Raw genomic sequence first — 16,702 nt, 5'->3', positions numbered from 1 at the left:
TTAGAGTCTGTTAACATAAGCCAAACGAAAGAAAGTGAACCGCATTTTAGTGAAGGAGGAGAAAGTGAGGACTGCAGATACTGGAGATCAGAGTCGAGAGTGTGTGGTGCTGGTAAAGCGCAGCAGGTCAGGCAGCGTCCGAGGAGCAGGAGTGTCGATGTTTCGGGCAGGAGCTTTCATCCGGAATGAACGCATTTTAGTGAAGACTCGTGTCCATTTCCTCGGTTAGACTTTCACATTTCCCAACACCCATAATCTCAAATAACAGAGTTTTAGGGAGAGTGGCAGCAAACCAACCCACAGGGGGAATAAAATAATAATACCTGTAACTGAACAGCGAAAATGTTGGGGGCGGGAGAGGGGCGAGCAGCTCCACGTTCAATGGGGTCAATGAACTTCCAAGGAAGCGCCTGCTATTCGAGAAGTCGAGAGGTCGGTGAGCTTTCTTCTCTGCAATCTCGCAGCAGTTCCAGCCTCCCTCTCTGGCGTCCAGACACATCCCTGATGCGGAGGCGGCAATGTACACTTAAATAACGCGTCAGTCCCAGCAGCTAAGAGGCAGCAAACCACTTGGATGAAAATGTGAGCTCGCACTCTTTAGATTGGGCGACTCATTTTGGCCCACTGTGATTTTTGTTTTGTTTTTGGCGACAGTCTCAGAAAACGAAAACAAAATAGTTGAGTTTGACCAACAGCAGTTTAGAAATCTGAACGAAAGTTGGGTTCGAAGAGAAGCCTAACCCTGTGCTGCAATCAGGGCAGATTTAGGGTATTGTGGTATAAAAGCAACATAATTCATACGCTGGAAATTTGTAACAAAAACACAAAGTGCTGGGGAAAACTGAGTTTTAAGTCCGTTTGAACTCTTTAAACATTCTAAAGATTTCGAAACCTTAAGTGTTTCTCTCTCTCGACAGATGCTGCCAGACCTGCTGAGTTTCTCCAGCAATTTTTGCGTTAGCGCATTGTGAGTTCAGCCGGGCATGTTCACTGATTGATCTCTGTCAAGTTATGGCCATAGTCACTTGAGGGTTCGTTTACTTCATTTGGCTGGATGGCCAACATCGTGCGTTCGACTCTTGCACAGGCTGGGGTTACCAGGAAAGACGCTCCTTCTCAATCTCAACTGAGGCACGATGACCCTCAGGTTAAGCCACCAACAAGTCACCTCTGTCTCCTCAGAGAACAGCCCTGTAGCCCGGCAGGACTAGTGCGACTTTTTTAAAAAAAATAATCACTTATACGAAGGAGACCGGCACCAATTAGCGAACAACTGTTTGAAGAGAGTGTGACATTACATAGATATAAAACAACGATTGATATTCCGTGTAACCGCGTCCTGTTCAGGTGAACTGCGGGGACTGAGACATCGTGACCACCGTCAGATTCGATTTACTATTTGTGAGCTCAAAGCCCTGAGCCAATTGAATCCAGAGGCGGGTATTCCGTTTTTATAAGGCTGTTCATTTCGGTTCTCCTTCGCACAAGCGCACGCCCGCTCACTTGAGCAATTAGTGTGTAGAAAGCTCTTTGGAAGGGGAGCTGCCGGCCGCGTTCCCGCCAGTTGAAGGACACAGATGTCTCCCTTCCATTCGTTAGACAAAGTATTAGGTGCTGATGATCGGGGCTGGGGAAAACGCCGTTCTGATCCGCGCCACCGAAATGTGTTGCTGTAACTTCCTGCGAGGCTGCCTGTGAGTGAGCGAGCGAGCGAGCTCCCCGGGCCCTGCCCATCGCCCAGGAGTTTGTGTGTGTGTGTGGAGCTGTCACCGGGGCTGAGAGGAAAGCCTTGCTTTAACCATTCCCAAACAACTGGAAAGTGTTGGAAAGTTACACGCGGGCTGAGGAAGGAGAGGCGGTGTGTTGGGGCCGGGGGTGTAGCTGCTGAGCCACGCCGATTGGATTCTGTGGTGTTTTTCATGATCATGTCCAGTCAGCCATCGAGCTGAGAGAGAGAGAGAGACTGTGTGAGACGAAAAAGCCTTCCATCCCTCCTCAGGAAGAGCTGGGGGCAACCAGAGAGAGAAAAAGAAGACCTACAGCCGGCGGCACCTCTCGGTCCCCTCACAGAAGAGAAAAGAGAGAGTGGGGGAAAAGAAAGTGAAGGCGCGAAGTGGACTTGGTTTTACTGAGAAAGAGGGACAGAGAGAGAGAGAGTGAAAGGTGATGGATTGAGTGAGGGAGCGGGACTCGCAGCTTCGGGGCTCCCAGTTTCTGTCTGTCTCTCTCTCCCTCTCTGTGTTTAAAGCCCAGTTTGCCCCCCTCCCTGTTGCTGTGTTGCTCTCCTCTCCCCCCCCCCCCCCCCCCCCCCCACCGCCAAACCCTACAATTTGCTGTGACCCGTGGAAGGTGACCAGGAGCGTGGATCCAAGCTCAGGAGGAGGATGTGGGTGTCCGGGTACCAGCAGGGGGTCTCGGCTCGGCCGGGGTCGCTCTCCCCGCTCGGGACGGGGCTGTTGCTGCTGCTGCTGCTGTTGCTGATGAGCTGCCCGCCGCCCGCCGCGCCGTGCCCGCTGCCCTGCGACTGCTCCACGCCGCCGGAGACGGTGAAGTGCGTGAACCGGGAGCTGGCGACGGTGCCGAGCGGCATCCCGGGCGGGGTGCGGAGCCTGGTGATCAGCGGCAACCGCATCGCGAGGCTGCCGGGCCCGGGGCCGCTCGGGGGCTCTCCGCTCGGCCAGCTGGTCAACCTGAGCCTGCGGGCGAACCGGATCGCCGCGGTGGGCGCCGGCGCGTTCGCCTCGCTGCCCCGCCTGCAGCGGCTCGACCTCAGCGAGAACCGCCTGGTGAGCGTGAGCCCGGCGGCGTTCGGCTCGGCGCCGTGCCCCCTGCGGGAGCTCAACCTGAGCCGGGCCCTGGGCGAGCCCTCGGCCTTGGAGCAGGTGGCCGCCCTCCTGGCCTCCGCTCGGCTGCCCGAGCTCCGGAGCTTGCAGCTCTCCGGCAACCGGCTGTCCTCGCTGCCGCCGGGCGCCTTCTCGGGCCTGGGCTCGCTGCGGCACCTGGGGCTGGCCGACAACTCCCTGTCCGCGCTGGGCGGCGATGCCCCGGGCGCAGGCGGCGGCGGCGGCGGCGGCGGGTCGCTGTTGCAGCTGCCGCCGCAGCTGGAGACGCTGGACCTGCGGCGGAACGCGCTCCGGGCCCTCGCCAACGGCACCGTGTCCGAGCTGCGGCGGCGGCACCCCGACCTCCGGCTGCGGCTCGCCGGCAACCCGCTGGCGTGCGACTGCCGCCTGGAGCCGCTGCTCGCCTGGCTCCGGCACGGCCGCCCGGGAGACGCCGAGAGCCTGGTGTGCGCCTCGCCCGAGTCGCTGCGGGAGCGGCCCGTCCTGCAGCTCCGCGCCGCCGAGCTCCACTGCCCGCTGCAGGGAGACATGGAGAGCGTCCTGCAAACCTCGTACGTCTTCTTGGGCATCGTGCTGGCGCTGATCGGGGTCATCTTCATGTTCGTGCTGTACCTGAACAGAAAGGGCATCAAAAAGTGGCTTTACAACCTCAGGGATGCCTGCCGAGACCACATGGAAGGCTATCACTACAGATACGAGATTAACTCGGACCCCAGACTGACAAACCTCAGCTCCAACTCGGAGGCGTGAAAGGACTTTTTTTTTTGCATTTTCTGGCCGCGGGAGGCTGAACTTGTTTGAGACTCAAAGAGGGGCCCGCTTGGACTTTATTTTACTGTTCGTTCTTTGTAATAGCTATGCATGATGACCCCACTCACTCCGACCAGCGGGCTTAAACTTGCTGCTTGTGTCACTCTCCGACAGTTGGAAATACGACAATGACAAAAAGGTTTGACTCTCGCAGTGGGGAATGCTCCATGTGCAGCGGTGTATGTTTGTGTGTATGATAATGTGGGGGTGTATGTGCATGCCTATGTATGTGTGCGCGTCTCGACATCTGTGTGTGTGTGAACTTTCTCTCTCTCTTTTCATCACCTGGTGTGTGATGTGCCAAAATAGGGAGCCCATTTGGGAAAAGAGTTGAAGCTTTCTCCCGAGCTCCGCTTTAACAGTAGAGTACTTTTAAAAAAATTAACTGAGGATTTGAGACCTCCGGTCTATTAGAGTCGGGAGAAGGGATTAATTGCTACAGTAACAGTTTTACCGTTTCAGAAGTGACAAAAAAACCAAACCAAGCAATACAATAACAGTTTTTAGACCTCGGTTTCAGCAACTCAAAGGGTTTCTCATCAGTCCCCAGGCGGTGCAATAACACAAAGCGACCCCGCTGGTTTAATGCAATCTGCTAAATTCCAACGACTTCAGTCAGATCCTACTCACTGAATGAGAAAAGGCGCTTACGGTAATGCTGTTTTAATACTGACTTTTTTTTATTGGCAAACCGGTCTATCTATACTCCCCAAACTTAAGCAAAGTGACACATGTAGTCAACAGGTTTTTCTCCTGTTTGTTGGTCTCACAAGTTTCATTGGGTAATATATTCAGGATGATTGGAATGAATGCTGTTTGTCAGCCAGCCCGCCTGCCTCTGAGAAAGCCCAGGCTTTGGAAACATCTGGATCCTCAAAGATGAAGTATTCTCTCCTTTCCCCCTCCCCCACCCCTAATCTTCATTTGAAGAATGGAGATGTTGACCGCAGGCCTCCCTCCTGGTGTCACAATATCCAAGGACTGTGCATTTCCATTTGACAAACTGGCTATCTCCCGGGTGCACATGTAGGGTGATGGGTGTGGGGGCGTTAAGATCACACGAATGTTGAGCCTCGCAGTTCATGTTTTTTTTTAACGGTGCATCTTTGCAAGTCGTTTTGTAATGTTTCCAAAACTCCTAGTTGGTATGAACTTTCTTGACTAAAATTAATGCCATATATATTGAAGAATATTAGTTAATCAAATTGGGGAATTTGCATTGAAAAAATTAGATGCAGCAGACACGCATGCACACAGAGACACTGCGGAAACGAATCATGCTAAGTGGAACTGTAAATATCAATAATTATGCTAGTAACCCTGCATTATTAATCAGAGCAGTCAATTAGATCCCCAATCTTACAGTGAAATTTAATGAAATTAGAATGCTTAGCGTCGCTGAATATAGTGCATGAGTGTTCTGGTACTTTTAGGGAGGGTTTGCATTGGGGTTATATTAGAAAATTGCTCGCCATCGAGAATGAATCCAGCTCATCTAATATTTGATAAGCTTCTCAGCATGAATGAGTCTTGCAGCATTACAGCAGCACGGAACCTAAAAGTACAAACACTTGGCTACCTTTCATGTTCAGTTGTTTCTACTTGGACATAATAGGTGACAAACATTTCACATTCTGTAGTCTTTTTCCCTTGCAATGCAAATGCATGTCATAGATGTGAGGCCTATGCACTTGAGAACATGTTATCTTGGTGCTTGTGCTGTGGAAAAGTTTGAAAATTCTTCTCTTTCTTATTTAGCTATTAATAGAGGATATCTTTACACATCATACCATGGAAGGTTTGATGCAGTGATTTGATAGAACAGGTCAGAAAAGTGAAATAGCATGGGGCTTATATTCATAACCTCCTCCAAATTTGTTACTACACATCAATTTAATTTATTTATTCAATTTCTGCATAATTTGGCAAGGTAATCTGTTTGCAATAACACTCTATACTGTAGAACGTTTACAAGCCTGATGGTTTCAGACAAACTAGACTATGGATACTTACTAAAACCTATCCACACAACACCAGGTTATAGTCCAGCAGGTTTAATTGGAAGCACACTAGCTTTCGGAGCGACTCTCCTTCATCAGGTGATAATGGAGGGCTTCATCAGGGCACCTGATGAAGGAGCGTCGCTCCAAAAGCTAGTGTGCTTCCAATTAAACCTGTTGGACTATAACCTGTTGTTGTGTGATTTTTAACTTTGTACACCCCAGCCCAACACCGGCATCTCCAAATCATAAAACCTATCCTGCATTTTAACCCTGAGGCAGAAGAAATCAGCCAAGTCCAACAGGTTAAATATTGCAATAGTTTGCTTGCAAGATCTTCACCAATAAGGCAATGAAAACCTCTTTACATTCCAACCAGTTGTTTATGTTTGTAAAAGCAAATCAAAGACCATGACTGCTAGAGTCCATCTCTTTTTACATTCACAGGCACTTGTCTTTCTAGCAGTTCCAAAATCTACAAGTTAAAAACGTTTTCAACCAATATTAACTATTTGAATTTCTAAAACATGGTGCGGAAATATATAATTCTACAGTTCAAATAACCAAATTTATCCAAATCTATTCTTTGAAATATATAAATTCTATAAAATTAGTCCTGAAACCAGACTTGGGCATGGACTAAGTATAAAAATGTTTTGAAGTGCAAAGTGGCAGTCCGTGTCTTGTATTTCATCCAAATGATGAGACTGTTCGCCTGGTCACTTGTAACTGTATAAAAAAGGTAGAATGATCCCTTTGTAAACTATTGTTCTTATGGAGTCTCTACTTTTCAATGTTACTTTTTTGATGTCAGGTGCTAATACTTGCTTTGATTGTAATTTTCCTAAAATTTCTTTCAGTTGCATTCTAACCATTATTTCCAAGTAATGGCCCATAAGTATGATATTTTATATTCATATTATTTATTACTGAACCAAAAAAAGCACAGATAGAAATCTAGGTTAATGCCATCTGGAGTGCATTTTGTTCTGATCTATATATAGGTTTGCACCAGTGAAGTGTTGATGAGAAATGTGCTGAATACAGCTTTTTGCCATGTCATATATTCGATTAGTGCCATCGGTCTTATGAATACTGGGGACATAAACAAGGCCATGAGTGGGAGGGTGGGGAATGAAGGGCAGTGTACCTATTTATTTGAAGGCCTCATGATGTTGCTGTTAAATCTTCAAAGAATAACCATGTCATATGAAGAATCATTGCATGCAAAAGAAAGCTATGTAATGGAAGTTGGAAAAAACGAGGAAGTAATATTAGAGCCCTGAAGAATGTAAGCATATTCAAGCTGTATGTTTTCTGCTTAATAGCTTTGTTAACTTTTATTAAGAAAATAAATAATGAAGCAAAATTTGGTATTTGAATATGGCTTTAATTATGAACATAGATTATTTTCATAATATTTGCATTTGTGAGAATGTATGGCAGATAAGGTGTGGATATAGATATTGATAATTTCACATTCTGTGAATGTCAACTGCGTCGTCTTCTGAGGTGAAAGCATATATTGCAAGCTAAACACTTCCACAAACAAAAACATATCATCGCATTGAAGACAAGATAGGGTTTATTTTGATTCATTAAAGAAAAAGCCATGCTGGGTGATCTAATTTCATTTGGCTTCTTCATCATTTACCAGTTACAGCAGCAGTTTTCAAACATATTTCTTTATACCCAGCAAGGTCTGCAGTGTCCACTGTATCTATCACAGGCAAATACTGTATACCTTTCCAATGGTAGTTATCTAAATCAAAGCTAAATTGACTGTAAAGATGAAAAGTCAAGACTAAAAGCGCATGTATTCAACAACATCAACCCAAATTTATGCAGTGCCTTAATACAAAATGTTTCAAGGTAGATTATAGATGATTAATTAGATACAAAAACAGTTGGAATCCAAAGTAGACAAACAGGAGGCTGGAAGAGTACAGCAAGCCAGGCAGCATCAGGAGGTGGAGAAGTCCAACGTTTCAGGTATAACCCTTCTTTCTGATTTCTCCACCTCCTGATGCTCCTGGCTTGCTGTGCTCTTCCTGTCATCTGCTTATCTACTATAGATGATTAATGACAAGCAAAAGAGATAACAGAAAGCACAGACAAAAAGACAGCTGTAAAATAAAGTAAAAGGAAAGGGAAAAATCTGTGGACTTTTGGGAAATAGTTCTAACTCGCAGAGTTGAAATAGCTGGGGGGTTGATCCCAGTTGTGGAGTTGAGGAGGGGTGCTGGAGAGTGGCAGAAAAAATGTAGGAATTTAGAATTGTAAAGCATGAAGAGATATGTGCCTGGAGGAGGCTGTACAGGTGTGCTAAGACACAGCCACCGTAGAAGGATTTGTAAATGAAGACAAAAAATGAAGACATACTATAGGAAGGATGTGGAGGCACTGGAACGGGTGCAGAGGAGGTTTACCAGGATGTTGTCTGGTATGGTAGAAAGATCGTATGAGGAAAGGCTGAGGCACTTGGGGCTGTTTTCATTGGAGAAAAGAAGGTTTAGGGGTGACTTGATAGAGGTGTATAAGATGATTAGGGGTTTAGATAGGGTCGACAGTGAGAATCTTTTTCCACGTATGGAGTCAGCTATTACAAGGGGGCATAGCTTTAAATTAAGGGGGGGTAGGTATAGGACAGATGTTAGGGGTAGGTTCTTTACTCAGCAAGTCGTGAGTTCATGGAATGCCCTGCCAGTAGCAGTGGTGGACTCTCCCTCATTATGGGCATTTAAGCGGGCATTGGATAGGCATATGGAGGATAGTGGGCTAGTGTAGGTTAGGTGGGCTTGGATCGGCGCAACATCGAGGGCCGAAGGCCCTGTACTGCGCTGTATTCTTCTATGTTCTATGTTCTATGTGTGGGGGCGCAATATGCCTGTAGTTATAGAACTGATGGGTGAGCAGCACTTCCTTCAGTACAGGCTGTACACAATGCGGTTTTGCATTAGTTGGAGTTTGTATAGATTGGAGATTGAGAGGCTAACTAGAAGGCATGATAAAAGTTAATTCTGAAGATAGCAGAAGTCCGGACAATGGTTCCCATGTCTGTGAGGATGCCTAAAAGAAGAACTGTTCTCTCATTTTCTATCTTATCTCCCCTCCAAGTTACCTTATCCCTGAGGACCACCACTTGCTGCAACAATCCATTTGTCACAAAGTCTTGATAACTTCCCCTCCCAACTTTCATGTTATTTAGCATTTCAAAAGTTTGCTTTCTCCAGCTAATGGCCACATCTTTAACTCTGCCTTTGTTACTCCTCCCTTTGAAGATGATACTTCACTCCTTGATCTTTGCAAGCAACTGCACCATCTCCAACATGGCTTGAATGTTTTGTGTCCATCATTCCCAGCACTCTGTATTTGTACCCTTGTATTCCGGTTTCTATTACTGCCACAGTATCTTATCTTATTTAAGTCACAAAAATGCTATGTGGTATCACTGTGATAATATCTATCATCACCCCCTTCTTATGTCCTTTTTAATGTGCAGTGATTTCCACTTGTTGACCAGCCAAACCTCCTCTAGAGCCTTTCCACCAACTACCTACGTGCGACTGTACTAACTTAATTACATTCTTAACTGTCTAGGTGGAGATCCTGCTCCATTTCCTGAATTGTTTTCTCTGGTCTTCATTGTTGCTCTTCCCCTCCCGACCCCCCCCGACACACACACACACACACACTTGACGTCACCAAAGGAAAGCACAGAGTTAAATTTCATACGTACACCGATGATAACCAGCTCCACCTCGACATCATCTCTTTTGACTCCCTCCTGTTTTGAAGTGATGAATGAACAATTGTTTTTTTTCTCGAACACTATACTGGGAAGACCAAAGCCTTCAGCTCCTTTACAAACTCCATTCCTAACCATTGACTGTACCTGGAAAATAAGAATGAGTCAGACTGTACTGTCATGGTGTGTTATTTGACTGCAATTTGAGCTCCTGGCTCTGTACCCACCTCCAGCCTGAGCTCATCTGCTGCTGAAATCCTCACCAATATCTTTGTTATCTCTGGACACTGACAGTTCCAATGTATGTCTTGCCAGTCCCTACATTTGACCCTGAGTCATTCTGTTGCCCATGTCCTAGATCACACCAAGTCCGGTTCAGCCATCACCCCAACGTTCACTGACCGATCCCGGTTCCCGGTTAAACAGTGCCTCAAATTGTCACGCTTGTTTTCAAATCCCTCCGAGGCTTTTCTCCATCTCAGTCCAATTTCAGAAACAGCTCAGGAACTTTGGTTCAGACAAGGAGTATTTAGGGAAAAGGAATAGAATCAGCAGTGATTCGTAAATAATGTTTGTATCTTATAAGCAGTTTTGCAATGTTCGAGAAGGTCGATAAATTGGACGGGTCTTGCTATAGGACATTATTTAAATACGGGTTCATGGAAATGAAGAAAAGGAGGGAACAAGGACAGATCTGGGGAGTCTGCGGCACTACCGGAACTCTTCTGGTTATCTCGGGGCTAATAGCAATGGATCTATAAGAGAACGAGTCTGTGGCGAGTGTGTCAAAGCGAATCACAACGATGAACTATGCAGTGACTTCATCCTATCAGGGCCAAAGGTGGGATCTTTATTCGGCTGTTTTTGTTTACATAAACAAAAACCAAAAGGACTGCGGACGCTGGAAATCTGGAACAAAAACAGAAACTGCTCAACTCCATGCGCAACTATTGGCTAAGAGTCGGGCCGAGCTCAGCAGCAGTTGTAGTGCCCGTATCAGCCTGTCCGATAACCGCACACATGTAGGCAGCAGGAGCGCTGACCGAGTCGCACGCAGCTAGTCCCATACCGAGGGAGCTCGAAAAGTTAGTCACAAGTGAAAGGGAATGGGGAGCACATTACAATAAGGAGGCTCTTGTGTAAAATAAGATAAGCATATAAACTGGATATGTAATGAAGGGCTTCTGCTTGAAATGTCGATTTTCCTGTGCCTCGGATGCTGCCTGACTTGCTGTGCTTTTCCAGCACCACTCTGATCTAGACTCTGATCTCCTCCTCACTTCCTCCAAGGTTTAGCAGACGCTGAAATCTCTGCTGAAAACAACAAATGCTGGAGATCACAGCGGGTCAGAGGTGTCCTGGTCTACCTTACCTGAAAGGTGTTTAGCATTTGTAATTTCTGTGTTGTGGTTCCTGTATGAACATGAAGCGGAGATTTCGCTTTGACAATAAATAGCGGCCGAAATGCACTTGGAATTGCCGAGGGTTCAGATTTCTGTGCACATTAATTAACTTGCCTCGTCACACACATCAACTTGTCACAGTCCCGTGCAATGGAGCAATGGAATGGTTTCTTTTATATGCCGTCCCGTTTTAAACATATTCCTCGGTATAATTTGAGAGTGGTAACTTGGTGCAGTTTGATGAGGTCCGGCTCACATAGTTGAATCATCAGAACTAAACACGTTAAGGGTGAGTAATGTGATTTCAAATCCATTATAATCGCTTCAAAAACAACCCTGAACCAATTATTAGTTTTATTGATCGATATCCACGGGGGCAGATAATTAAATTCTTTTTGATGTGAGAATGTTCAGTATGTGCCGGTCAGTGTTTGCACACCTTAGAGAAAGAAAGGCTTTTGGAATGAGCTCGGTGAAAATGCACACTATCAACTGGGGCGCTTCACCAGCTTGTGGCTGGGGTATGTTGTTGAATCAAATCCAAACTCATATGACATGAAGCTTACGTGATCTTGTACCTGACTGATCCAAGTTTAAACTCCCCGATCAGTTTGTGCTGGTGGCCGATTCCGCCGGAGTTTTGCTGATATATCAAACAAACGCGAAAGGGGGAACCCGACCCCAGCTGTTTAAAAGGAGCTGTAGTTTTTTTCAGGGACCATTGTGAAGCCAAAGAGGAAAGCTTAACCCCGATATGAACACTGCACACTTCCTTTGGTCCATTACATTCAGAATATGTGTAATTTAACAGAAATTATTTCCACTTGTTCATTTTCTTTGATTAAATACAGACATGCGAATGAAAGGACTGATTTCAGGGTTTACAAAAGTTCGACAGTCCCATTTAATGCTCCTTAGCTTCAGCCATCATCAGACGGGGCACACCAAGCTGAGAACAAAAAGCGGCTAATTGTTGAGGCTTTCCAAAAACTTTCTGATTTTGTTAGTCTTTATTTGCTGCATTATCTTTAAATTTGATTTATCCAATTCTTCCACCCCACTACGCGGTGTTCTTTTAACCGACCTAAGATTGCGCCGATTGATATCTGTAATTATATAAAGGAGTTTGTACATTCGTATTGAGTGCTTTTAAACGCGACCATTCGGAATGGGATTTGCGCCAACTCTAACTCAGTAATTTACCAAAGGCAACAATGGCCCCTGAGCTATTTTCACATGGGACCGGGCTGAGGAGTAATCTTACACCAAGAATTCTGAACCAATTCTAATGCTGGTATATTACACAGGAAATAAATCAGATCCTCCTTTACCTAGAAACACAGACACTAGGAACAGGAGTAGGCCATCAGGCCCTCCCAACTGCTGCGCCATTCAATATGATCATGACTAATCATTCCACTCTTGTACTCTCTTCCTGCTTTCTCACCATAACCTTTGATCTCTTTACCGCTAAGAATTACATCTCCTCCTAGAAAATATTCAATGTTTTAGCCTCAACCACTTTGTGCAACAGATAATTTCACAGGGTTCACCACTCTCTGAGTGAAGAAATTTCTCCTCATTTGATTCCTAAATGGCCTATCCCACACTGTGAGCCCTAGTTCTGGAATTTCTGGCCATTAGGAACATCCTTCCTGTATTTACGCTATCTAATCCTGTTAGAATTTTATAGGTTTCTACCAATGACCTCCTTATTCTGGTAAACATCAGTGAGTTCCATAAGACCATAAGACATAGAAGTTGAAGTAAGGCTATTCGGCCCATTGAGTCCACTCCGCCATTCAATCATGGCTGATGGGTATTTCAACTCCACTTATCTGCATTCTCCCCATAGCCCTTAATTCCTTGTGACATCAAGAATTTATCAATCTCTGCCTTGGAGACATTTAGTGTCCCGACCTCCAGTGCACTCTGCGGCAATGAATTCCACAGGCCCACCACTCTCTGGCGAAAGAAATGTTTCCGCATTTCTGTTCTGAATTTACCCCCTCTAATTCTAAGGCTGTGTCCACGGGTCCTAGTCTCCTCGCCTAACGGAAACAATTTACTAGCGTCCACCCTCTCCAAGCCATGTATTATCTTGTAAGTTTCTATTAGATCTTCCCTTAATCATCTAAACTCCAGTGAATACAATCCCAGGATCCTCAGCCGTTCCTCATATGTTAGACCTACCATTCCAGGGATCATCCATGTGAATCTCCGCTGGACATGCGCCAGTGCCAGTATGTCCTTCCTGAGATGTGGGGATCAAAACTGGACACAGTACTCCAAATGGGGCCTAACCAGAGCTTTATAAAGTCTCAGTAGCACAACGGTGCTTTTAATTGGTTCCTAACCAATCTAGTCTCTCTTCATTCATCATTCCAAGAATCAGTCTGGTAACCATTCCTTGCACTCTCTCCATAGTCAAGACATCCTTCCTCAGATAAGGAGATCAAAACTGCCTACAATACTCCAGGTGTGGTCTAACCAAGGCCCTGTATATTGCAGCAAGGCATCACCATTCCTGTACTCAAATCCTCTTTCTACGAAGGCCAACATTCCATTTTGGATATTTTTGCCCGAAATGTTGATTCTCCTGCTCCTCGGCTGCTGCCTGACCTGCTGTGCTTTTCCAGCACTAAAACACTCTCGACTGAGCTCCAGCATCTGCAGTCCTCACTTTCTCCCAAAATTCCCTATGCCTTTCTTACCGGATACTGTACCTGCATGCTTACTTTCATCGATTGGTGTACAAGGACACCCAGGTCTCTTGCACCTGCCCAATCCCAAACTATCACCAAGCTGTTGCTTCTTGTTTTTGTATTGATAATTGTTTTTACAGATCACTAATTCCTCACCCCTCTTTCATTACACTTTTCTATTTGCATTGTTAGTTGCAAAACAAGAAGTCCACATTTCTGTATTTAAAGGGATTTTGTTATTAAAAATAAATGATGCAGCCATCAAACTGCACCTAATTTAAAGCTGAGGATGGCAGCACAAGTCTAAACATGGTATGAAGCAAGATCATCAACAGAAAGTAGAAACCAAATGTTGGAAATTTGACATAAAAACAGTTGATAAAAGAGTCAGACCTGATTGGTTTCTCTTCCAGATGCCAGGTGGCCTGCTTGCAATTTCTGTCTTAATTCCTGCAGAAACTAAACCAGATAGATATAGCTTTACAACTTCCATTTGTTTGCAATTTTTATTTACTTTCCATAGCCTCAAGTTGGAAACTATCAGGAATTGTTCTTTAATGAATGGAGATTTGCATTAAATTTAGTTTTTTTTTGACAGGTGCTTGAATGTCTCTGATGGCTTTGAGCACCACAGTTGTAAGCATGCACATTAATCTTTTCCATTGTGAAAGGTTTATGGCACCTTACACATTTTCTCCCAAAATAACCATTGTCATCAATTGGAGACAGGGGACAGAAGGAATTGAATTGCTCTGCAAGCTGCCGTGTGTACTCATAACATCCTTGTGAGATTGTACTTAACTCTATTACAATCAAAACAAGTCAGAAAATATTGAGAATTAAATTATCTTTCCATTACTAACTGACCATTGTATTGGGTTTAAGGAACTCTTTAAACATTTATCTGCCACTGTAACGTGATTTGCTTGAGGTTGTTATCGTCAGCTGGCTATTGCATTCAAATCTACATAAAATCTTATTGTGTTATCTGACAGAAAATACAAAAACTGAGAGAAAGATCTTAGGCCATCTTACTAATATTGACGGCCTTAAAATATCACCAAAATCAAAATTAGCCCTAATGTTTCTAGAAAATTCCCCTGTTCATTATTTTAATGTAGAATGCAACCCAAATAAAACAAATTGGATAATGGCTCCATTAAAACACAGAAAGGGGAATATGATACAAATGAATTAAACTGGTATGGTAGCAACAACCACTATCAATTCCAGGATGTTGACGCAATTCTGTGCTATACTGTGCCTACAGTGAAGTGCAAATCGCTGCTGCTATATAAGTTTTCCTTCAACTCTACATCCTTCCAATTACTTGCCAGGGTTATTTGCTGTTATCTGTTTTTTGCGTGAAATAAACAATCAACACTTTTATCAAGTAAAACAGGTGTACAATTTCCTAGGGATAAGTAGTCAGACTAATTATTTATGAAACCATTAGTGTAATTAGATGTGAATCTCTACCTTCAATCAGCATGCACTCATTATTTTGCCATGCCTGCGGTGAGGTGCAATTCTCTCTACTGTAATTTCTTTCTTTCTAATATAGAGCTGTGTAAAGATCCTAGAATGCTTGTAACAGTTGTAACATTGTAACAGTTTTCTCCAGCTGCAACACACTCAATCATACAACAGTGAAACCATGTACTATAATAAATGAAATGCAGCATGCTGTCAAGCAAATTTACTTGTTTGAATTACCTTGATATAGACAAGTTAAGAATGAAATGAGCAGGGCAGGGGAGGTATGAGGGATACATTTAGCATGGAAGAAGTTAAAGCCTTAGACTGCTGATTTTGTGTTGCTGGAGGTAAAAAAGACATTCTCAATACTAACATCAATAATTGATCCCTCCAATTGGCAAGAAACAGAAGTGGAAAAATTAATCATTTAAAGTCAGACTATTGATTTTTTTTTTCTCTGTTGACTTACAGAAAGCTAACAACTTTAAAATGAATGTTCCTTTATTTGTTTGCTGAGCTCTGTGTAAGAATTTTCTCCTCTATCTCCCCTCCTTTTTAAACTTCCTAGAGGAGATATCATTTCTAAAATATGTTCCCAGGCCTCTGGCAACTTTGTTTTATAAACAGCTCTCAAATGTGCATTTACTAGAAAATGTACCCCTTCTCCTTGTGGTAAATGCCCCTACTTTCTCTCAATTCCCCACTTCCCCAAGCCTTACTAATAACCTAGCCTCCAAAAGCCTAGTTATTATCAGAGAATGAAACGGAAAGAAATTTCAGACTTAACTCTTTCGTACTTATTCATCTTGTTCGAGTTGTTGCAGTGACGTAATTTCCTGTAAACTGTGGCTCATACCATGCAAAACTGTAACCAAAACTGTGGTTTGGTTTACTTTAGTCTCAAAGTGTGGATCTTACTGGGAAGGTTGGAATTTATTGTCCAACACCAGTAGCCCTGAACAGAATGGCTTGCTAGGACATAGCAGTAAGCAGTTTAGAGTCATCCGCATTGGTTTGGGTTTAGAATCACATCTGAACTGGACTGGCATAAGGACTACCTGTTTTCTTCCCTTAAGTCCCTTAAGTCCACATTGTGAACTATTGCAAACATTACTTTAGGTATGAGCTGGAAATTTACTAGCCCTCTGGAAACAGGCTGGGAGGCAGGAGGAGTGGTAAAATGGTGGAGGAATGCTCGGTAAAGATGGAGATAGAATTTCTCTCAGACATTTTGCAAAAGGTAGGAATGCAGAGATACAGCCACCACTGGTAAATTGGGCAACCAATTAGATTTGAAAGCCATTTTATGTCACCACTTTGTCTGTGTCAGCATGGGGCTGTCAGCAGCCCTACCATTCATCCACTTAGTTTCATGATCCATATGGTCCATGCAGTTTTAACTGTGGTTTGCTGGTAAAACTGAGGTCACCGATTCAATAATCAAAGAGCTGAAAATTTATTTATCATGGTCTCTACTGAAACCAAGTGCCCTGATTCATTGTTGTTCTCAATAGGATACCTGAAACCTTGGTGAAGAGCGATGAATTGTCTGGATATCCTTCTTTATTCACCCACCCCTCAGTTGTTTGTAACTTGCCTTTCCTAGTGATTATCTTTCTCCCAGAGCAAATGAACTTATGCTTTAACAAGGATCCAATTGAGCAAGGCTCTTTTGAATTAACAAGAGTGGCTTTTTAAACTACTTTACATGAGA

The 16,702-nt window shown here is 44.3% G+C and overlaps 1 protein-coding gene across 3 annotated transcripts in view; it reads left to right on the top strand.

The window, feature by feature from the left end:
* The first annotated feature begins 2,322 nt into the window (after window positions 1-2,322).
* tpbg (trophoblast glycoprotein) overlaps window positions 2,323-16,702 on the top strand; it is a 222,121-nt gene continuing 207,741 nt past the window's right edge. For 2 of the 3 annotated variants that reach the window (XM_087982347.1, XM_087982344.1), the window contains exon 1: window positions 2,323-3,792. In XM_087982347.1, coding sequence (XP_087838473.1) covers window positions 2,385-3,593 — 1,209 coding nt within the window. In that variant the 5' untranslated portion in view covers window positions 2,323-2,384 and the 3' untranslated portion in view covers window positions 3,594-3,792. Of the gene's footprint in view, window positions 3,793-10,132; window positions 11,094-16,702 lie in introns of those variants that run through there. The other variant, XR_006311220.2, reaches the window with a different exon arrangement.

Source organism: Chiloscyllium plagiosum, unplaced genomic scaffold (genome assembly GCF_037043375.1).
Source record: "Chiloscyllium plagiosum isolate Xiang-an unplaced genomic scaffold, Cpla_swu_hap1 HiC_scaffold_3, whole genome shotgun sequence".
In the NCBI taxonomy this organism is placed as follows: Eukaryota; Metazoa; Chordata; class Chondrichthyes; order Orectolobiformes; family Hemiscylliidae; genus Chiloscyllium; species Chiloscyllium plagiosum.
This window is presented reverse-complemented; position numbering and strand designations above follow the sequence as displayed.